This window comes from Gymnodraco acuticeps, unplaced genomic scaffold (assembly GCF_902827175.1).
Source record: "Gymnodraco acuticeps unplaced genomic scaffold, fGymAcu1.1, whole genome shotgun sequence".
Lineage (NCBI taxonomy): Eukaryota > Metazoa > Chordata > Actinopteri > Perciformes > Bathydraconidae > Gymnodraco > Gymnodraco acuticeps.
Genome location: NW_022990703.1, coordinates 1 through 23,405, shown reverse-complemented (window position 1 = coordinate 23,405; position 23,405 = coordinate 1). Strand labels below are relative to the sequence as shown.

Sequence of the window (23,405 nt, the reverse complement as noted above, 5' to 3'; positions counted from 1 at the left end):
GGCTACGAGCAGTGACAGCATGAATCAGGACTCGAAGGACAGATGGAGATTTTATTTCAACACGATGCAGGACTTACCTTCGTCTGCTGCAGGAACAAAAACAACAACAACAACAACATGCACAAACACACGCCAAAGCTGCCCCCCCACTATACCATATTATAGATTCATATCGTATATATAACACTACAGGCTGCTTCCCCCTGGATATCATATAATAGATATATAAATATAGATATCAAACTACAGGAGCAGCGGTGAAGGAGGTCAGCTTTAACGCGTGAAAGGACAAATACTCACACCAGAAGAAAAGAAAGAAAAGAAAGAACCAAACTCCGGGACACGACGACACGAGACAGAAAACAGAAACAGAACATTAGTGAGCAGAAGAAGAGCAGACAGGAAGTGTCTGCTGTAGACAGGAAGTACCTCTGGATGCCGTGGAAGGTGCTGCTGGCCATGTCCACGATGCCCCCGGTGGGCCGGGCCACCACGCCCACCAGACCCTTCCCGATGCCCTTAAAGAAGCCGGCCGCGCCCTCCTTCCTGGCCCCTGCACAAACATATAGATTATACACCTGCACAGTATATACCCCTATTTATACCCCTATATATACACCTATAACTCTATATATAAATCACACAGTTATTATACAATAGGCTATAAAAGCACCATCGATAAACATTACCTTTATCCAATTCAAACTTTGGACGGGAAAAAAGGAAAAGCTGTATATACCCTTATATATACACTCATACATCTACATAAACACCTGTATACCTCTATATATTTACCAATATATATCCATACATACCTATATTTGTATATATCTAGGTATACTCACCTATATACAGTGGGGCAAAAAAGTATTTAGTCAGCCACCAATTGTGCAAGTTCTCCCACTTAAAAAGATGAGAGGCCTGTAATGTTCATCCTAGCTACACCTCAACTATGAGAGACAGGATGGGGGAAAGAATCCAGGAAATCACATTGTAGGATTTTTAAAGAATTGATTTGCAAATGATGGTGGAAAATAAGTATTTGGTCAATAACAAAAGTTCATCTCAATACTTTGTTATATACCCTTTGTTGGCAATGACAGAGGTCAAACGTTTTCTGTAAGTCTCCACAAGGTGTTCACACACTGTTGCTGGTATGTTGGCCCATTCCTCCGTGCAGATCTCCTCTAGAGCAGTGATGTTTTGGGGCTGTCGCTGGGCAACACGGACTTTCAACTCCCTCCAAAGATTTTCTATGGGGTTGAGATCTGGAGACTGGCTAGGCCACTCCAGGACCTTGAAATGCTTCTTACGAAGCCACTCCTTCGTTGCCCGGGCGGTGTGTTTGGGATCATTATCATGCTGAAAGACCCAGCCACGTTTCATCTTCAATGCCCTTGCTGATGGAAGGAGGTTGTCACTCAAAATCTCACGATACATGGCCCCATTCATTCTTTCCTTTACACGGATCAGTGGTCCTGGTCCCTTTGCAGAAACACAGCCCCAAAGCATGATGTTTCCACCCCCATGTTTCACAGTAGGTGTTCTTTGGATGCAACTCAGCATTCTTTCTCCTCCAAACACGTCTAGTTGAGTTTTTACCAGAAAGTTCTATTTTGGTTTCATCTGACCATATGACATTCTCCCAATCCTCTTCTGGATCATCTAAATGCTCTCTAGCAAACTTCAGACGGGCCTGGACATGTACTGGCTTAAGCAGGGGGACACGTCTGGCACTGCAGGGTTTGAGTCCCTGGGTCGTAGTGTGTGACTGATGGTAGCCTTTGTTACTTTGGTCCCAGCTCTCTGCAGGTCATTGACTCGGTCCCCCCGTGTGGCTCTGGGATCTTTGCTCACCGTTCTTGTGATCATTTTGACCCCACGGGGTGAGATCTTGCGTGGAGCCCCAGATCGAGGGAGATTATCAGTGGTCTTGTATGTCTTCCATTTTCTAATAATTGCTCCCACAGTTGATTTCTTCACACCAAGCTGCTAACCTATTGCAGATTCAGTCTTCCCAGCCTGGTGCAGGTCTACCATTTAGTTTCTGGTGTCCTTTGACAGCTCTTTGGTCTTGGCCATAGTGGAGTTTGGAGTGTGACTGTTTGAGGTTGTGGACAGGTGTCTTTTATACTGATAACGAGTTCAAACAGGTGCCATTAATACAGTTAACGAGTGGAGGGCAGAGGAGGCTCTTAAAGAAGAAGTTACAGGTCTGTGAGAGCCAGAAATCTTGTTTGTTTGTAGGTGACCAAATACTTATTTTACCGAGGAATTTACCAATTAATTCATTAAAAATCCTACAATGTGATTTCCTGGATTCTTTCCCCCCATCCTGTCTCTCATAGTTGAAGTGTACCTAGGATGAAAATTACAGGCCTCTCATCTTTTTAAGTGGGAGAACTTGCACAATTCGTGGCTGACTAAATACTTTTTTGCCCCACTGTATATATATATACTGTATCTATATTTAGCTATTCATGATGTAAAACCAGGTTAACTCACCCTCCACAGGTTTGGTGACGATTCCTGTAACTCCCCCCAGGACGCCCTGCAGAGAGAGAGGTCATCAGATGTTGATTAGTATATTATATATACTCCAGAGAGCTAGGACCCAGTGATTTCCTCTCAGGAAGGGTCCGAACACTAGAGAGCTAGGATCCAGCGGTTTCCTCTCACGAAGGGTTAGAGCTCCAGAGAGCTAGGACCCAGCGGTTTCCTCTCACGAAGGGCCCAAGCTCCAGAGAGCAAGGACCCAGCGGTTTCCTTTCACGAAGGGCCCGAGCTCCAGAGAGCTAGGACCCAGTTATTTCCTCTTACGAAGGGCCCGAGCTCCAGAGAGCTTGGACCCAGCGGTTTCCTCTTACGAGAGGCCCGAGCTCCAGAGAGCAAGGACCCAGCGGTTTCCTTTCACGAAGGGCCCGAGCTCCAGAGAGCTAGGACCCAGCTATTTCCTCTTACGAAGGGCCCGAGCTCCAGAGAGCTAGGACCCAGCGGTTTCCTCTTACGAGAGGCCCGAGCTCCAGAGAGCAAGGACCCAGCGGTTTCCTCTTACGAGGGGCCCGAGCTCCAGAGAGCAAGGACCCAGCGGTTTCCTCTTACGAGAGGCCCGAGCTCCAGAGAGCAAGGACCCAGCGGTTTCCTCTTACGAGAGGCCCGAGCTCCAGAGAGCAAGGACCCAGCGGTTTCCTCTTACGAGAGGCCCGAGCTCCAGAGAGCTTGGACCCAGCGGTTTCCTCTTACGAGAGGCCCGAGCTCCAGAGAGCTTGGACCCAGCGGTTTCCTCTTACGAGAGGCCCGAGCTCCAGAGAGCAAGGACCCAGCGGTTTCCTCTTACGAGGGGCCCGAGCTCCAGAGAGCAAGGACCCAGCGGTTTCCTTTCACGAAGGGTCCGAACACTAGAGAGCTAGGACCCAGCGGTTTCCTCTTACGAAGGGTCCGATCGCTAGAGAGCTAGGGCCCAGCGGTTTCCTCTCACGAAGGGTCCGAACACTACATTTAACATTTAACACAACAATTATTTTTTACTTATAGTGAAAACTACCCTTGGATGATGGTAAAGTAGACTAAAAGCTTTAGGAATCCAAAGTACAACATATAATAAGTACCCTGTATCAAGATTGATGCAAAACAAGTGACATTTGACCTTTTTAGAGAGATTTAGCAACAAAACAAAAAACACTTCTGGGGTCATTTGGGTGGATTTTTCATATCTCTGACCCCCCTTGGTCGACTTTTGCTGATTGACATCTCTTTCTAACCGTCAGAGCCAATGGAATCAAGGGAAAGTCCCCCATACACACACAGGTTATCAAATAAGGAGTGAGAGAGACGCGTAGAAAAACCGGAAGCTGCGCTAACCTCTGGTGGCTACCATTAGCAGCTAATTATTCTTCTCCGATTATTGCATAAAAATGGAATTATGGATTGTCAATAATTTGTTCAAAGTGACAGACACATTGGATTAACCTATGGATTAACCTTCAGCCGCGTTTTTTCTCGTTGTAATGCCATTGAACACGACTTTTGATGAGAATAACAGCTAAGGTGAGCATATCTCTGTGTTTTGCTACCTACAGATGAAGCGCTCCATTTCAGACGCCTACCCGTGCGGGTCCGTGATCGGCACGGGGTGGCCCCTGCTGAAAAGGAAAACCCCCCCGCAGGATTTGAAACGCCCCCTTGATAAATACATTTAATTATAATGAAACCAGCTGCAATGGATAATGGATCCACCAGGGGGAGCCGTGATTAAAAAGCTGCCACACTGGAACCCATGTGAAATAAACAGCTGATCTACAGGTATCTGATATAGCGGATATTTGTTAAGATCCATATGTCACGGATAGGATCATATTCTGTGCTAAATAAGAGACATGTAATCATTTACTAAACATCCCCATGTTTTTATTTAACAAAATAATGTTTAATTCACGTTGGCGTAACTACAAAACCATCGCTATGTTTTTAGATCAGGAAATGCATCCAGGCTCAAACAAACGATTTTCAATCACCATCCTCACGATCATTTAATGTACATATGTTCGCGAGTTGAAATGAATGCACTAAATTTAATCCACGTGAGTTTACAACAACAAAAATAATCGCTTTGTTTTTATATCACATCCGACCGGAGGAAAATGCAGCACGGGTCTCACTACCGATCATCCAATCCCACGGGCAAACAATAATATGTACAGTGTTAATAGTTTACTGTATTATTAGTGTCTAATATTACTGGGGATTTCGGAATGGTGGCCTACTGGATTTTGATTTATTGTATCGGCTTCATATCGCAATATATTCCCGAAGTCTGAAATGCAAAAATGTCCCACATTAGGGCAATTCACCCTACATTTAATCATTCATACAAAATCATATTTCGTTTCTTTTTAACGAAATAAATGTGGTTTAATCCACATCATTTACTGTGTTAATTGTTTACTGTAGTATTGTGCACATTACTTTTCGCTGCTTGTTGCACCCCTGGTTAGAAGCTAAACTGCATTTCGTTGTCTCAGTACCTGCAATATGTGCAATAACAATAAAGTTGAATCTAATCTTGAGCAGGAACAAATGTATTTAGGCTACTTAGTACATATCTGACATAAACGATTAAACACATTTGTGCATTCTTTAAACCGAGTCAAGCCGAGTCCGGAGGTGGCGGCACATTAAAGTGTGCACCTGATTGTTTAACTTGAAGGTGCCTGATGACATTTAATCATTCAAACTAAATCATATTTCGTTTATTTTTAACGAAATAAATGTGGTTTAATCCACATAATTTAGACCTACTGTGTTAATTGTTTAGTATTGTTTAACTTGAAGGTGCCTGATGTGAACATCTCCAGAAGAACTCTAGCTTGAATGGCCTTTGTATGTATACAGTAGGCCTACACATAGGCGGCGCGTGAGGCTCAGGTTTGGGAAGGCTAAATCACTTTTTTTTCCATCTTACGCTGCCCGCCTCCGGCGTCTATAGAAAAGAGATCAACTCAGTGAAAGCACCATCTGCTGACCGATCAGAGCTCAGTGTGCGGAGTTTAAATCTATCAAGTCATATTACAGGAAAAAGGAAATGCAGTTTAAACTGCCGTATGCAGAGAAGACGCCGACGTGTCGCACTTATCATTCATATCACACTGACATCACATCATCATTCAGATCATCGATCACACATCGATATCACAATATTTCCTTATCTGAGTCAGCTTCTCGAGCCGTATCTGGCCGTGCAACACTTAGTTACATTGTCACATATACTGTATGCAGACGTATTATTTTAAGCAACACATTAAGTTGACGAAACACTCAACTCAAATGTAATAAAGTCAGATCCCCTCGTGTTTTAGATGGGGCAGTATCATAAAACTGTTGTACGCTTTCAAACACTCTGTAGTTTATTTTTTAACGAGTTGTTCTGTATTCTCCTTGCAGGTGCAACTCTGTGGCTTGTATCCTGGATTATATGTTTAAGTCATCATGGATGTTTAAAGTTCATATTTGTCTAATATTAGTTTACTTTTCATTAATGAAGTATGACGCTGCGCTGTCCCTATTTGTGATTGGTCAAATGTAGCTAACCCCGCCCCTTTCACGTGAACGCGTTCTCAGCTGGAGAGAGAAACCCTGGCTTGATTTACCGAGTTGATAACCAGCGCCGTAGGACCGTTTAGCGAGATCGCGTTTGTTAGGGATAGTTAAGATAACTCAAGCATATCCAGGGTCTGTTGAACTGGCTTCGTGGTACAGGGCACAGGTGGCTGCATAGCAGCGCTAATGTCAAAGACATTATATTTTTATTTTACCAGGATGCAGTTACACAAATATTTGGGAAGGCTTAGCCTTCCCTAGCCTCCAGCACCCGCCGCCCCTGGGCCTACAGTATAGCCGAACCATGTACACCTTCCTTTTTTCCCGTCCAAAGTTTGAATTGGATAAAGGTAATGGTTATCGATGGTGCTTTTATAGCCTATTGTATAATAACTGTGTGATTTATATTGCTTTTCAAATGCATATGGCCACCCATTTACACTGCTCTTCCCGTCAAGAATATGAATAGAACTTAGTTAGATCACTTTACATTTCTGCAAATTAATTTTTAATCACACACGTCTCCCCGTCCCGAAAATGATAAATAAAATAAAAAGAGGAAACCATTTTCAAGTTCAGTTTTCAACGTTTTATTTTAAATGACTGACATAACACAGACACCATACTGTCGGCCTATCTGCTGCGGAAACCAGGACGAGCTATTTCGGGATCTGTTTTTCGGGGGCTCCTCAGTCTCTCATTTACCCGGCTCCTGATTAGGTCACATCCTGGGGATTGTGTTTACAAACATTGACCAGACCGTTCACCAGCCCCCACCCCTCATGTTGCCCATGCTGTCCTGTGTTGCGAACTCTTTGTTTAAAACGAATTGGCCATCGGAATGTGTGGAGGAATTCTCCCAAGGGTCACATTCCACAGCTCTCCCCCCCCCCCCACTCCTGTGATCTCCCATCCCCCAGTCTGTAGGTTTGTGTTTGCATATTTCTATGCCGTAATTCCTACTGGTCCTCTCACGCACATACATTCTCCTTACAGTATACATACATAGGCTATATGAGTCCGTGTATCTACGGACCATTTGTTTTTCTTTATTAAACAAGTTAACGGAAGAGCGTCTGAGAGGCGTTTTTGCCCTTTTGCTTGTTACCTTACTAAATGGTCTAATGGTCAGTGGAGCGAGGGGGGAGGCCCGCGAAACTCGCGGAAGTGATTTCAAAACCAAAAGCACTCGTTTGCTTGGAACAAAGAAAACGGCCAAGACACACATTGAGTCCAGAAAATGAATGTTATTAAGGGCTGTAAATATAATAAGCCTGTGTCTAAAATTGACAACAGGCTTATTATATTTACAGCCCTTAAGATACACTTTTGTGTTTAACAGCTGACCACTACCATGACATACTTTGTTTTAGTACATTTCGCATGAGAGCAAAATGTATAAATATGAGCATTACATTATATGAATATGAGAACAACATGCATGAATGTGTGAGTGACAATATATGAATGTGTGCATTGAAATATGATAATATGAGAGCAAAATGTATGAATGTGTGAGTAGTGTGTGAGAGTGAAAATGTATGTATGTAAAAGGAGAATATATGTGTGTAGAGTGAAGATGTATGTATGTAAAAGGAGAATATATGTGTGTAGAGTGAAGATGTATGTATGTAAAAGGAGAATATACGTGTGTAAGAGTGAAAATATGCTGCATTTTGAATATCTCAATTCTCAATGTTTGTCTGTCTTTGCTTCAATCGCAGTCTCCCGCCGTCTCTCTTCGTCTCCCGCCGCCTGTCTTCGTCTCTCTCATTTCCCGCCGTCTCTCTTCGGTTCCCGCCGTCCCTCTTCGTCTCTTTTCGTCTCGTTTCGTATCACTCCGTTTACCTGATTACCTCACCCCCTCCCTGGTAAATACATCCTGTTGAGCAGAATCTACAGTTTCCAGTATTTTCCGTTTCGTATAATTATCAAATACGGCGAAGATATTAAAATATGTGCTTCCATTATTCATACTTCTGAAATATATCTGTATTAACTTTATATCATCGTATGTCCGTGTTTATTTGTGTCTGTTTATTGGGTCTTTTTGCATGAAACACAGACTGGCATATAGTTTCAAGCCAGTACTTTCGACAGAAATACACATATACATCCTGTTGAGCAGGATCTACAGTTTCCAGTATTTTCCGTTTCGTAAAATGATCAAATGCGGCGAATATATTCAAATATGTGCTTCCATTTTTCATACTTTTGAAATGTATTAACTTTATATCATCGTATCTCCGTGTTTACTGGGTCTTTTTGCATGAAACAAAGACTGGGATATAGTTTCAAGCCAGTACTTTCGACAGAAACACACAGCAATGTTGTCCGGACTGTTGTTATTATGCGGCACAGGTCATGTGATCTGATCACGCCGGCGTGACGGTCGACTCCAAAGGGTTAATATTAAATACATATAAGTATTTTTACAACTTGTATTTAGAAATACTCTGTTGTAATTATTGATGCATAAATGTGTTCATCCATTCAATGTGGCATCTGCTATAATGGGGTTAATGTATGATATTACTTAATAATACAATACATTATAATATATGATATGATAATTATATTTTAGTTTTATTCATTTCTTATTTCATAGTTTCTCATTATTATTATTTTTGTCGCTCATCTTATTTTAGATTGTATTAATCTGTGTGAATCTGTGCTGTCCTGTTTTTCACTCTCACCCTGTTGCTGTTTGAACTACTGAATTTCCCCACGGGATTAATAAAGGTCCATCTTATCTTATCTTAATGTATACGTTGATTTACTTCAATCTACTGTACTGTGTAAAAACACCCCAACAATATTACAAGAAATATACTGCATAAAGCAAACTATATACTTTATTTGATCTAAAATATTGATGTTTTTTCATTATAGTAGTTTGTGAAAACCATACAGTAACACATAAGTGATTACATGCTACAGTATTCAGCAAACACAACTGCAGAGCTGCAAACATTGCAAACAGTTGTCTTTGTGTATTTTGTGAATGAAGCGCCATCTCATGGTTAAATCCTGTAATTGAACAAATGGGGAAATTGGGCAACGCCCTCTAGCAATTTGGCAACACCCCCAGCCGCTGGCATCCGCTGGGCTTTTGACTGGGACACACCCACCTGAGTCTGATCTGGAGTGCTTCATCTGTAAAGCTACGTCGTGAGATGTCTGTATTTGCTTCCCCTGTCAGGAGTTCTGATTGCTCAGTGATGATCCTTATCTTTCTATAATCTGTGGACTCTCAGGATGTTAGCTAAGCTTGTTTGTGCAGATCCAATAAGTATATCGATCAGTGTAGCTAGAGTTCTGTGCTAACGGCCTTAAGATTGTTTCGCTCGTAGCTAATTCAGAGGCTCGGCGCTAGCTTTGTGGGTTTAAAAAAAAAAGAAATAAAAGAAGATCAGTTAGCTGAGTTTCTTCCCGTTACATGGATATAAGACATTCATAGTTTATTGAATATTAAGATGCCCTCAGACGCTGTTTCCTGCAGATGACGCGTTTTCCCCCCGGTATCGGGGGTGCTGTGTAGAAGAGGTTAAAATCAGCTCCCCACACGGCAGTCGGCCATTTTGGAAAAAGGTTTTAGCAAACTTTCCAAAACTCCTCCAGGAGGACAGATCTTAAAGATGTCCATTCTCTACAGAATACCAACATATCATTTGTGATGTTAATTTGCCAGGGAATAGTAAGTAGCTCGAAATATGAGGTAGTAGGTCACGGGAGAACACACAGTTTTTGACTATTTATATGTGTCAACCAAACGTCGTCTGACGAGATTCCGGACCTGAGGCTATCCAGGCATCGATGGGTCTGTTCAACACTGCGTGCATTTTTAAATGTTTGTTATCTTATTATTTGAGATACTACGGTAGTCCTGACCTTCAGCAGTCCTTTCCCTCCTTTGGCCAGACTCTCTCCGAAGTCTCGGGGCGGGCGGTTCATCTCCTCGCGGCGCTTCTGTTGGAACTCTTTATCCATGGTGATGGCGGCCAGACCTTTCCCCACCGAGCCTGTGATCCTGGAGACGACCCCTGCAGCGCCCCCTGCATGAGAAAACACACTATTACATTATCCAGCATGCAACACTGGAGATGACCCCTGCAGTGCCCCCTGCAGGACGAGCAGAAAACACACTATAACATTTGTATTTCCACATGTATATTTTTTACTTTTGCTTTTGCTATTTTATTTCTATTTGAGATGTTAACATTTTAGATTGTTTATTTCTACTCTTTTAATGTCTCTAATGTACAATGTCTTGTCTTTTGATGCTGCTGCAACACAAACATTTCACACATTGGGATCAATAAAGTACTTCTTATCTTACCTTACCCAGGATGCAAAGCTGGATACCATCCCTGCAGCGCCCCCTGCAGGACCCAGCAGAACACTCCATCTCCGAACAACATTACCCAGCATGCACCTCCTCAGAACCACTTTACCCAGTCTCTTTACCTCTGGAAACACACTGTGTAGAATAATAACTCACCGACGGTGTTTCCCAGCAGGGTGCGGACCCCAATGGCGAAGCCCTCAGCAAACTCCTCCGGGCCCTGGACGGCTCCCTGAGGGACGCCACAGCAAACATGTGATCCTGGCACATCCGAGGACTAGTTTCCCGGTTTAAAATGATTTTAAAAGTGTGCGTTACCTGGAAAGGCTCGTAGAAAAAGGCCTCCACGCCCTCGGACAGACCTCGGATCAGTCCGAACGGGTTCCCCAGGACGTCCAGACCCAAAACCAGAACATACATCTGCTTCAGGAACTGCAGCCATAAACACACACACATATCATATTATATCTGCAGACATATATAAAATAATCCTAAAACTGCAGTTTGATCTTGCTTTTATAAGAAAACGTTAGATTTGACCTGCTCGCTGTAATGTCGGACCACCGCCCACATCAGCTTCTCTCTGCGATAAAACTGGTACTTCACCTCGAAGAAGGCCAGCCTGAAGAGAGGAGCAGGAACAACATCAGTGTGAGAAAACGTTTTTAGAGAGTACTTGTCCATGGACAAGTGAGTTTGGCAATTTACTTGTCCGAATACATTTTTCACTTGTCCAGAATGGACAAAAATTGGGGCCACTGGAATCTTCTTCTTCGTCATCGTATTTTACATTTTCCCACGGTTTTTACGACACCGCTAACGTAAGTGAGCGGTAAGATTTTACTGCATCACACATAGGGTTGGGTATCATTTGGATTTTAACGATTCCGGTTCTGCTTTTCGATTCCGGTTATTTTTGGTTCTCGATTCCGGTTCTTTGAGAGGGTCAAAATAAGTCCCATGACAAACTGGGAGAAAAATATATTTATGAAAACATTAAGTCAAATCTGTATTCCTATTTACAAATCACTTCATACTGTTGAATTTCTTACGGTTATTGAATACAATTATATAAAAACAATCTCTGCATTGTTTAGTTCGTTCTAAGTGGTGCAGTTTGAGAATGTACAATGTACTCTGATGTTACACTGCAACCTGCCTGTGAGACAGAGTCCAACCACACATGTCCAACACATAGGACATAACCTAATAATAATAATAATGACACATTAGATGTATAGCCTATAGGCCTAGCGCTGTTCTACAACTCAAAGACGCTTGCACGCTTACACATGTCCTGCAATACACAGCTGCAGCTGCTCACTGTTTGGAAAAGTAAATAAATAGTATTTTCATTTCCATAATGTACTTTCTATACCCTGCTTCATAAACAATACTGACATCCCTGTGCTCCTCCGAGTCTGGGGGTCCGGGGATGTGAGGACAGCGCGAGGACACAGACAGGGAGGCTGCTTCACTTCATAAAGGAAATGGCGTCAATATTAACAACACAGGAGCTAAAACGCTTAATAACCTTCATTACGTGTTAGAGAAAGAACATAAGAACGTTTGACAAAGATGAGGCTGTTAAACGGGCAGCGGATCCGCTGTGTGTAGAGAGAGAGAGAGAGAGAGAGAGAGAGAGAGAGAGAGAGAGAGAGAGAGAGAGAGAGAGAGAGAGAGAGAGAGAGAGAGAGAGAGAGAGAGAGACGCTGAGCTGCACCGTGCAGTGATCAGCTGATACGGAGCATAGAGAGAGAGAGCTGCGGTCCGCGGGGCTCGGCCTCCTGTCCTCACAACTCTTATTAATCCCGGTACCGGACAATTGTTATTTGTTCCTACTCGGAACCGAGTTTTGCTTCCCAACCCGGCCACTGCTACACTTCCCGCCCCGCCCCGTCTAACTGTACAGAAAGCGGCGAGATGCATTTCCTTAGGAATCGACAAGCAGAACCGAAACTAACATTTCTAAACGAACAATGGCGGACACGTACAATTTGCGAATGAGTTCTGCCTTTTGTAAACTGAATATATCAATAATTTGTCAATAAATCAGGCAGAAAAACGTCACTTGTCCGCCGGACAAGTCAATTGAAAGATCTACTTGTCCGATATTGTAAATAACATGTCCCGGACGGTGGGACGTGTACTTTTTCGCACACTGATCATACAAAGGAAACAGGAAGCAGGGAACAGTAAACAGGGAACAGGAAGCAGGGAACAGGAAGCAGGGAACAGGAAGCAGGATACAGGAAGCAGGGAACAGAAATAAAAGAACAGGAAGTAGGATACAGGAAGCAGGATACAGGAAGCAGGATACAGGAAGCAGGGAACAGAAAGAAAATAACAGGAAGCAGGATACATGAAGCAGGATACAGGAAGCAGGGAACAGAAAGAAAAGAACAGGAAGTAGGATACAGGAAGCAGGATACAGGAAGCAGGATACAGGAAGCAGGGAACAGAAATAAAATAACAGGAAGCATGATACAGGAAGCAGGATACAGGAAGCAGGGAACAGAAAGAAAAGAACAGGAAGCAGGATACAGGAAGCAGGATACAGGAAGCAGGATACAGGAAGCAGGGAACAGAAAGAAAAGAACAGGAAGCAGGATACAGGAAGCAGGGAACAGAAAGAAAATAACAGGAAGCAGGATACAGGAAGCAGGGAACAGAAAGAAAAGAACAGGAAGCAGGATACAGGAAGCAGGATACAGGAAGCAGGATACAGGAAGCAGGGAACATAAAGAAAATAACAGGAAGTAGGATACAGGAAGCAGGATACAGGAAGCAGGATACAGGAAGCAGGGAACAGAAAGAAAACAACAGGAAGCAGGATACAGGAAGCAGGATACAGGAAGCAGGGAACATAAAGAAAATAACAGGAAGCAGGATACAGGAAGCAGGGAACAGAAAGAAAAGAACAGGAAGCAGGATACAGGAAGTAGGGAACAGGAAGCAGGATACAGGATACAGGAAGCAGGATACAGGAAGCAGGGAACAGAAAGAAAAGAACAGGAAGTAGGATACAGGAAGAAGAATACAGGAAGCAGGGAACAGAAAGAAAATAACAGGAAGTAGGGAACAGGAAGCAGGATACAGGATACAGGAAGCAGGATACAGGAAGCAGGGAACAGAAAGAAAAGAACAGGAAGCAGGATACAGGAAGCAGGATACAGGAAGCAGGGAACAGAAATAAAAGAACAGGAAGTAGGATACAGGAAGCAGGATACAGGAAGTAGGATACAGGAAGCAGGGAACAGAAATAAAATAACAGGAAGCAGGATACAGGAAGCAGGATACAGGAAGCAGGGAACATAAAGAAAATAACAGGAAGTAGGATACAGGAAGCAGGATACAGGAAGCAGGATACAGGAAGCAGGGAACAGAAATAAAAGAACAGGAAGCAGGATACAGGAAGCAGGGAACAGAAAGAAAAGAACAGGAAGTAGGATACAGGAAGCAGGATACAGGAAGTAGGATACAGGAAGCAGGGAACCGAAAGAAAATAACAGGAAGCAGGATACAGGAAGCAGGGAACAGAAAGAAAAGAACAGGAAGCAGGATACAGGAAGCAGGATACAGGAAGCAGGATACAGGAAGCAGGGAACAGAAATAAAAGAACAGGAAGCAGGATACAGGAAGCAGGGAACAGAAAGAAAAGAACAGGAAGCAGGATACAGGAAGCAGGGAACAGAAAGAAAAGAACAGGAAGTAGGATACAGGAAGCAGGATACAGGAAGCAGGGAACAGAAAGAAAATAACAGGAAGTAGGGAACAGGAAGCAGGATACAGGAAGCAGGATACAGGAAGCAGGGAACAGAAAGAAAATAACAGGAAGTAGGGAACAGGAAGCAGGATACAGGAAACAGGTAACAGAAAGAAAAGAACAGGAAGCAGGATACAGGAAGCAGGATACAGGAAGCAGGATACAGGAAGCAGGGAACAGAAAGAAAAGAACAGGAAGTAGGACTCTCTCTCACTTGAAGACGATGTCGTCCACGTCAGTCAGCGTGGCTCCGATGCTCTGCAGCAGCAGGTTCAGACTCTGCATCGCCTCGGGAGACTCCTCTGAGCCGGAGGAGCCCAGAGACAGACTCAGGTGCAGCTGCAACATGTAACATATACACTTATTATATAATTAATGTAAGTATTATATAACATATGTATTATGTATCAAATATATTATGTGTGGACCTTGATGGGGGAGATGTGGAAGTGTTGGAAGAAGCTGACAGTGGACTGGTCGGAGAGCGAAGTCTCCATCAGCTCCGTCTGAAGCTTCTTCAGGTCTTTATCCAACAGCCCGGCCTGAAACAGGGATATACTGTTTGAATTCTGTACATTTATATATACTTCTATTACTTCTATTTCTACGTCTCTACCTTCTGCCGCTCGGCATGAAGCTCAGCAGCGGGGGTGAACAGAGCCAAGATGGCCGACAGGAAACCCTGATCGATCTTCACCGCCATTTCCTGAACCAGAGCCATGAAGTACCTGAAGGGTAGAGAGTGACACACTTGGTTTACCCTCACGTTAAAGTGGTTTCCCTCACTTTCCACTGGTGGCCACTCACTTGATCTGCATGACGTTGCTGTGCCGGTTGAACCTCGTGATTACGGACACTTCGATGAAGGGCTTCGGCTCTGTGGAGGCAGGGCTCCGAGTTAAAATCACAAACTGAATCACGAATAAAAAAATTTAAAAAACATTTAACAAAGAGGATCCACCTGAGTCCAGAGCGATGGATTTGGGCGGAGGAACGGGATGGAAGACGATCGGGAAGATGGCGCCGGGCAACTGGTTGTCCACCTGCAAACAGAGAGTGTCAGACAGGTGTGTGTGTGTGTGTGTGTGTGTGTGTGTGTGTGTGTGTGTGTGTGTGTGTGTGTGTGTGTGTGTGTGTGTGTGTGTGTGTGTGTGTGTGTGTGTGTGTGTGTACCTGCAGCCAGTGCAGTTGGGCCCTCAGACAGCGCTGGTGCTGCGACTGCTTGAACTCGACCTGGATCCCTGACAGGAAGTTCCTCCTCACCTGGCATGAAATGGGCTTCCGCATCATCATGGTGGCTCCGCCCAGTTTCACCTGTAACATCATGACATCACACACAGTCAGCGGACAGATCACATGATCAGCTGATAGTGGTGTGTGTGACCTCTGACCTCCAGGTGAGTCTCCAGAGTGACCCAGCCGTCGCCACCCCCGCCACGCTGCTTCTGAAACGCCTCCTCCAGCAGGTTGATGTTCTTCTGGCTGAAGGGCTTCCAGCGGCTCTTTGGCTTCATCTCCCACACCACACCTGAGCTGCACACACACACACACACACACACACACACACACACACACACACACACACACACACACACACACAGTGATATAAGTCAGTGGTTCTCTGGGAACTGAGGGTTTCTCATAGTTTAGTTAGTTAATTGGTTTAGACCATGTACAAAAATAACATAAATCTCAAACTATACAAGATGCTTTGTACCATACAATTCAATAACAACATTAACTTGTGATATATCAACATATTTCATACATTCGCAATAAATATTCACACAATCCACATTTAAAGGTTACATCTGGATCCTGAACCGTCCGGCTGAACGCACACTGCTACTGCTACAGATGTAGCGCTTCATTTCAGACAGTTTGAAATGCGAGGGCCGTGATTGGTAGGTGATCTGCCCTAGCTCAAGGGAAAACCTCCAGCTTGACTTGAGACCTCCCCCGTGATAAATACATGTAATTATAATGAAGCCAGCTGCAATGGATCATTGATCCACCAGGGGGTGCAGTGGGGTTCCACACTGGAGCGCATGTGAAATAAAGTCAGAGAGAGTACGCTGGATGTACAGCGGAACTTTGTTCAGATCCATATGTCACGGATATCATACTCTGTGCTAAATAAGAGACATGTAATCATTTACAAAACATCACCATGTTGTTATTTAACAAAATAATGTTGTTTAGTCGAAAAAAACGAACGGGAGGAAATGCAGCTCGGCTCTCGATTTGTAATCCTAATTTAATCATCATCTTCACGACGATCATTTATGTTTATGTTCGCCCAATTGACATGAAATCACTGACACATATGAATATACTGTATTCAACTTCATTAAAACGTTATTAACGACCCTAAACTCAGTAATTCACTACAAATAATTATATTTTAATGGAGCCTCGTCGGCAGATCAGGATCCCGACGCGTAGCGGAGGGATCTTGATCTACTGAAGGGTGTTATTTTCCCCATAAGGAACAAGTCGCTGCAAATGATCCCGCTTATTACACGGCCACATTCTAAACAAAGTAACGACATGACTCCCAATATTAATTGAAATGCTTTTATGGATTTAGAAAATGTTTTTATTGATTTAAAAAATAGTTGTATGTAATAATAATAATATATTAATTTTATATAGCGCTTTTCTGGACCCAAAGACGCTTTACATTTGGGAGGGGGGGTATACAAACAAAACAAAAAAACAGAGACAAAGCCAAAAAGAAACAAAACACAACAGAAAAGCAGTCAGGAGGAAGTTGATTAAGAGGGGGGGGGGCTTTATAGATAAAGAGTTGAAGAGGTGGGTTTTGAGGCGGGACTGGAACAGGGTGAGGGACTCAGACTCACGGAGGTCTTGGGGGAGTGAGTTCCAGAGCTTCAGGGCTGCCACAGAGAAGGCTCTGTCCTCGAAGCTCCGGAGTTTGGCCTTGGGGATTGAAAGCAAACCGGCTGAGGTGGATCTGAGGGACCGGGGTGGTTGGTAGAGGGTGAGGAGGTCAGTGAGGTAGGGGGGGGCCAGATGGTGGAGGGCTTTATAAGTGAGGACCAGGAGTTTGTAATTGATGCGGTGTGTAACGGGGAGTTCTTTGAGGACCGGGGTGATGTGATGCCATGATTGGGTGTGGGTGAGGAGTCTGGCGGCTGCGTTCTGGACACGCTGGAGTCTACTGAGGGAGGTGGAGCTGATGCCGTAGAGGAGGGAGTTGCAATAGTCAAGGCGGGAGGAGATGAAGGCGTGAATGAGTGAAACGGCAGCTCTCAGCTGTGTGTTTACACAACTAATGGCCCATCAACCACAGCTCTCTCCCCCCTGATCTTTCTTCTCCAGCAGCTCCCTCTATACAAATCAAACTGTAGACGGTGTGAAAGCACCTATTGTTTTAAATGATGGTCGGAATGTGACCTGTGAGCCTTCTGAGTTACCGTGGGACAGCACGTTCTAAACTAAAATGTTCAATCAATAAAGTAACATCTTATCTTAATAATATCTTCATATTAATAATAATAATAAATCAAACAGTCTGTGTCCGAAAGGGAGCAGGAGGAAGCAAACACAACAATATACTGCATATTAAAGCAAACGATTGTAAAGGTAAAAGTATGAGCATAACAAATAAAGAAGTGTAGTGTAAACATTTACATTATTATTATGATTATGTAATATATAAAGACTATATATTATTGAATTACAAGATTAGATATACTTTAGTTGATCTAAAATATTGATGTGTTCAAATGCTCTTCAAAACACAACTGCAAGTCCATGAAATTTGTCTTTCTGTATTTGTGAATGAAGCGCCATCTCCTGGTTCAAACCTGAAATTTAAAATCTGGCAACGCCCTCTTGGAAAATAGTGGGAGGGCTTAACATTCCTCGATACTGGTCTTAGGCAGGTCGTAGGCAGGAAGCTGTAAGCTGGAGTCTGAAATGAGGTGCTACATCTGTATAATCATTATGATGAGGAAGATGAAGATACCTGGTGATGCCGATGTAAGCGACTTCCTGCCTCCCTCTGTTGTTGACCAATGAGAGTCCGAGGTTCTGCAGAGAAACCTTCACTTCCTGTTCAAACTGCTCCAGCTCCTCCGCCTGCCGAGCCTTCGTCACCACAGCAACATCTTCGGTGAAAAGGAGAACCCGCTGCCGTCCGTCGAGGAAGGAAACCCAATGGACCTGAGACCGGCTGTCGTAGGAGAACTGGCCCACATCGTCCTGAACACAGCAGAACCCCAGAGACTAGAACCAGAGACCAGAACCAGAGACCAGAACCAGATAGACCCAGAACAGAGGAACACATGATAGTGGGTGTAGCGGCCAAAATCATATAGAAATAAAACTGATGTTTAACTTAAAATAACGCTGAGGCACCAGTTAGTGAATCTGACGCAGGGCAATGATCCAGGTCTAGACAAGAGTCTCCGTTTCATTCCAGTAACAAGGTACATTCAACATGTTTCCTATATTTCTTTCCTCAAGCCTTTCCTATGGCTTTCCTTTCTTCTGGCTTGAAATACCCTGTGTAAGATTCGCTAACTGGTGCCTCAGCGGCAGTGTTATTTAAGTTGTCATGGTCCAACTTACTCTGTATTCCCTGTACAGCACTTGAGGTTGTTTAAAATGTGCTATATAAATAAATAAAGATTGAGATTGAGGACACTTGGGTGGACTTGCTTGCAAACTCTAAAGATGAGCCGTCGTTTACAGTCTCTACTAATGTGGCCTGTGGAGAGACAGCCAGAGCATAAGCCCTCGATGATGGGTTGATGGGGGTGATGGGGGTGATGAGGGTGATGAGGGTATTGAGGGTAATGAGGGTGATGAGGGGTGATGAGGGTAATGAGGGTAATGGGGATAATGAGGGTGATGGGGGTGATGGGGGGATGAGGGTTTAAGTGTAATGAGGGTGATAAGGGTGATGAGGGTGATGGGGGGGATGAGGGTAATGAGGGTAATGAGGATGATGATGGTAATGAGGGTAATGAGGGTAATGTGGATAATGAGGGTGATGGGGGGATGAGGATGATGAGGGTAATGAGGGGGATGAGGGTGATGGGGGTAATGAGGGTGATGGGGGGGTGAGGGTGATCAGGGTAATGAGGGTAATGAGGGTGATGAGGGTAATGAGGGTAATGAGGGTGATGAGGGTAATGAGGGTACTGAGGGTAATGAGGGTAATGAGGGTAATGAGGGTGATGAGGGTGATGAGGGTAATGAGGGTGATGAGGGGTGATGAGGGTAATGGGGGTAATGAGGGTAATGAGGGTAATGGGGGTAATGAGGGTGATGAGGGTAAAGGGGGTAATGAGGGTGATGAGGGTAATGAGGGTTTGAGTGTAATGAGGGCAATGAGGGTAATGAGGGTGATGAGGGTAATGAGGGTGATGAGGGTAATGGGGATAATGAGGGTGATGGGGTGAGGGTAATGAGGGTGATGAGGGTTTGAGTGTAATGAGGGTGATGAGGCTGATGAGGGTTTGAGTGTAATGAGGGTAATGGGGATAATGAGGGTGATGGGGGGATGAGGATGATGAGGGTGATGAGGGTGATGGGGGTAATGAGGGTAATGAGGGTGATGGGGGGATGAGGGTAATGAGGGTTTGAGGGTAATGAGGGTGATGAGGGTAATGGGGATAATGAGGGGTGAAGGGGGGTGAGGGTAATGAGGGTGATGAGGGTAATGAGGGTGATGAGGGTAATGGGGATAATGAGGGTGAAGGGGGGTGAGGGTAATGAGGGTGATGAGGGTAATGAGGGTGATGAGGGTGATGATGGTAATGAGGGTAATGAGGGTGATGAGGGTAATGGGGGTGATGAGGGTAATGAGGGTTTGAGTGTAATGAGGGTAATGAGGGTGATGAGGGTAATGGAGATAATGAGGGTAATGAGGGTAATGAGGGTTTGAGTGTAATGAGGGTAATGAGGGTGATGAGGGTAATGGGGATAATGAGGGTGATGGGGTGAGGGTAATGAGGGTGATGAGGATGATGAGGGTAATGAGGGTAATGAGGGTAATGAGGGTTTGAGGGTAATGAGGGTGATGAGGGTAATGAGGGTGATGAGGGTGATGAGGGTAATGGGGGTAATGAGGGTAATGAGGGTAATGAGGGTGATGAGGGTAATGAGGGTAATAAGGGTGATGAGGGTAATGAGGGTAATGAGGGTTTGAGGGTAATGAGGGTGATGAGGGTAATGAGGGTTTGAGGGGTAATGAGGATGATGAGGGTAATGAGGGTTTGAGGGTAATGAGGGTGATGCGGGTAATGAGGGTTTGAGGGTAATGAGGATGATGAGGGTAATGAGGGTTTGAGGGTAATGAGGTTGATGCGGGTAATGAGGGTAATGAGGGTTTGAGGGTAATGAGGGTAATGAGGGTAATGAGGGTTTGAGGGTAATGGGGGTAATGAGGGTGATGAGGGTAATGAGAGTGATGAGGGTAATGGGGGTAATGAGTGTTTGATGATAATGAGGGTAATGAGGGTGATGAGGGTAATGGGGGTGATGAGGGTGATGAGGGTAATGAGGGTGATGAGGGTAATGGGGGTAATGTCAGACCTTCAGCAGGTCCAGGTCTCCGTGGTTCTCCATGCAGCTCCAGCTGAGCGACCTCTCTCCGGACGGGTCGTCCCAGGCGAAGAGCCGAGCCTCTCCGGGGTTCAGGTCCTGGACCCCCGCCGAGCCGCTGGGAACAGATACAGGTTAGGAGCCGCATTGGATCTATTTGCAACTTTTATTAATGCATTTTTCTATTGCAGCAAGAAGTGTGCCTTACTCAGGTGAGGGTGGGGCTAAAACTTTAAGTTGGAGGAGCGGTGCGTGACAGGATAGCAGCAGGAAGCAGATCAACTGTCACTGATCTTAGTCTCAGTCAAACAGATTATTCAAATCTACTGCTGAAGTTTAAGCTCCAAGTTGATATTGTTTTTGTATTTGTTTTTTGGCAATACACGTTCAAGATCAACCAATCAAAACGTCCAGTGGATTTTTTTACCCAAGCTGCGAATCTGATAGTCCCCAAGTTCTCCATGTGGCCATGAAAAGAAACGTATAAGACAAACTGATAGGATTTTGGCAACTACATACAGTATATAACTTCAATCTGTGTGTGTGTGTGTGTGTGTGTGTGTGTGTGTGTGTGTATATATGTGTGTGTGTACCTCTGCTTGTATCTGATGCTGACCCAGGGTGTGTGGTTGAGCAACAGAGCAGGAGCCGCTCCTTCGTAATATTCGTTGAAGCTGATGATGGTCGAGTGATCCGACATGTTGACGTCCACGATGATCCCACCGCACTACACACACACACAATATGTGTAGTTATGCACGATCCAGCCTCTCTGTGGATAACAATAATAATAATAATATGCTATGATCTCTCACCTGGTCCAGCCTCAGGAGGATGCCGCTGTCCTGTCGGTTGAAGAAGAAGAAATTGGAGGAGGATTCAGAACCAACGACGCGAAGACACAACTTCCCTGAGGGGTTCTCCGGCCACAGGGGGAGGCACTGCAACAACAACAACACAAGATTACCACAACGGCAATCACACAACAACCACAGAACAATAATAATAATAATAGCTCCTTTCATGGGACCCAAGGTCGCTTTACAAGGAAGAACAGGGCAAAACAAACATAACAAAACAAAAGGCAATCAGACAACCAGTCAGACAGACAAAACAACAAATAGATTAGGGGCCAAAGGCCTTGGTGGACAGATGGGTCTTGAGGGCCCTTTTGAAGGCGTCAAGCGTCGGGATGTTGCGGATCTCCGCAGGGAGAGCGTTCCAGAGGGGGGGGGGCTGCCACGCTGAAAGCTCTGTCCCGAAGGTTCGCAGTTTGGTGCGGGGGGTGGTAAGCAGGCCAGAGTCTGAGGACCGCAGGTTCCGGGGTGGGGCATGTGGGCGAAGGATGTCCGATAGGTACTGGGGGGCATGGGCATGGAGGGACTTGTAGGTGAGGAGGAGGACTTTGTAGGTGATGCGGGACTTGACCGGCAACCAGTGGAGGTGGATGAGGGTGGGAGTGATGTGCTGCCATGGCTTTGTATTTGTGAGTACCCTAGCAGCACAGTTTTGGACATACTGGAGCCAGGGTTTCCGCTAGGATTTTTTCTCGCCGGTCAAATGTCCGGGCAGAATTTATTTTACCGGACACATTTGAAAATTACCGGTCATATTTCAATAATAATAATAAGAGTTGTGTAGCAGAGTTTCCGTTAGCAGGTAATTACCGGACTATGAGCAGATATGCTTCAGTTTAAAACTCAGTTCACGGGGCTCATTTTTATATTGCTTCAGTTTATAATCGTAACAGATCGAAAAATTCAGATTCATTTTTCAATAAATTATTCCACAAACAACAAACAACATAATTATTACATTCAAACAAACTACTTGTAGTAGATGAAGTACATTATTCAAAAGTTTACATTAACTTTGAATAATAACACGGGAGAAACGGATCCTCTCTTTTCCCCTCTCCCTCCCTCTCTCTCCTGACAGCCCGTCAGTTTCTCATGCAGCTCCTGCAGCTCGTTAAAAAGAGGGCGGGGCTTCAGGTGATTATGCAGAGCTGCGTGTCTCGGTCAGACTCAGCAGCTGATCTGATCTCTCGCGTGTCCGGTTACACTTCACTTGCGTTTATGTCCATATCGATCAGATCCAGCTCTCCTGATCGGTCTTTATAGAGAGCACCGATTAAACTATTAAGAGTGAATATCGGCCGATAATGACCGGCGGCCGATCTATCGGAGCCTCCCTAATTATTACCAGACATTTTGACCGGCAGGTTTTGAATTTACCGGTTTTTAATACATTTTACCAGCTAAAAACCGGTAATTACCGGCTAACGGAAACCCTGACTGGAGCCTGTCCGGGGTTTTGTTGGGAACCCCGAACAGGACACCATTGCAGTAGTCCAAGCGGGAGGTGACAAACGCATGGACTAGGGTTTCGGCAACCGACTCCGAGAGTGACGGTCGGAGTCTTGCAATTTTCCTTGGGTGGTAAAAGGCCGATTTGGTCACATACTTGACGTGGGAGTGGAAGGAGAGGGTGGAGTCGAGGATGACACCCAGGTTGTGGGCTTCAGGAGATGGGGAGATGGAGCAGCCGTCGACCTCGAGGACGAAGTCACCAACCTTCTGGAGCAGCGCCTTGGGTGCCACAACCATGAGCTCTGTT

General features: G+C 44.7%; 1 protein-coding gene across 1 annotated transcript; it reads right to left on the bottom strand.

Annotated features, from left to right (window-relative positions):
* Positions 1–429: 429 nt before the first annotated feature.
* On the bottom strand, positions 430–23,395 carry LOC117556276 (vacuolar protein sorting-associated protein 13C-like; the record flags this gene model as incomplete). Its single annotated transcript, XM_034231578.1, is given in 18 exon segments — positions 430–553; positions 2,506–2,551; positions 9,988–10,151; positions 10,598–10,673; positions 10,760–10,873; positions 10,982–11,063; positions 14,422–14,546; positions 14,636–14,749; positions 14,824–14,935; positions 15,015–15,084; positions 15,169–15,250; positions 15,381–15,521; positions 15,599–15,740; positions 18,202–18,437; positions 20,778–20,904; positions 21,380–21,513; positions 21,602–21,727; positions 23,363–23,395. Coding segments are annotated over 18 exon segments (2,048 nt in total), but the record flags the coding sequence as incomplete, so codon positions are not given.
* Positions 23,396–23,405: the final 10 nt, after the last annotated feature.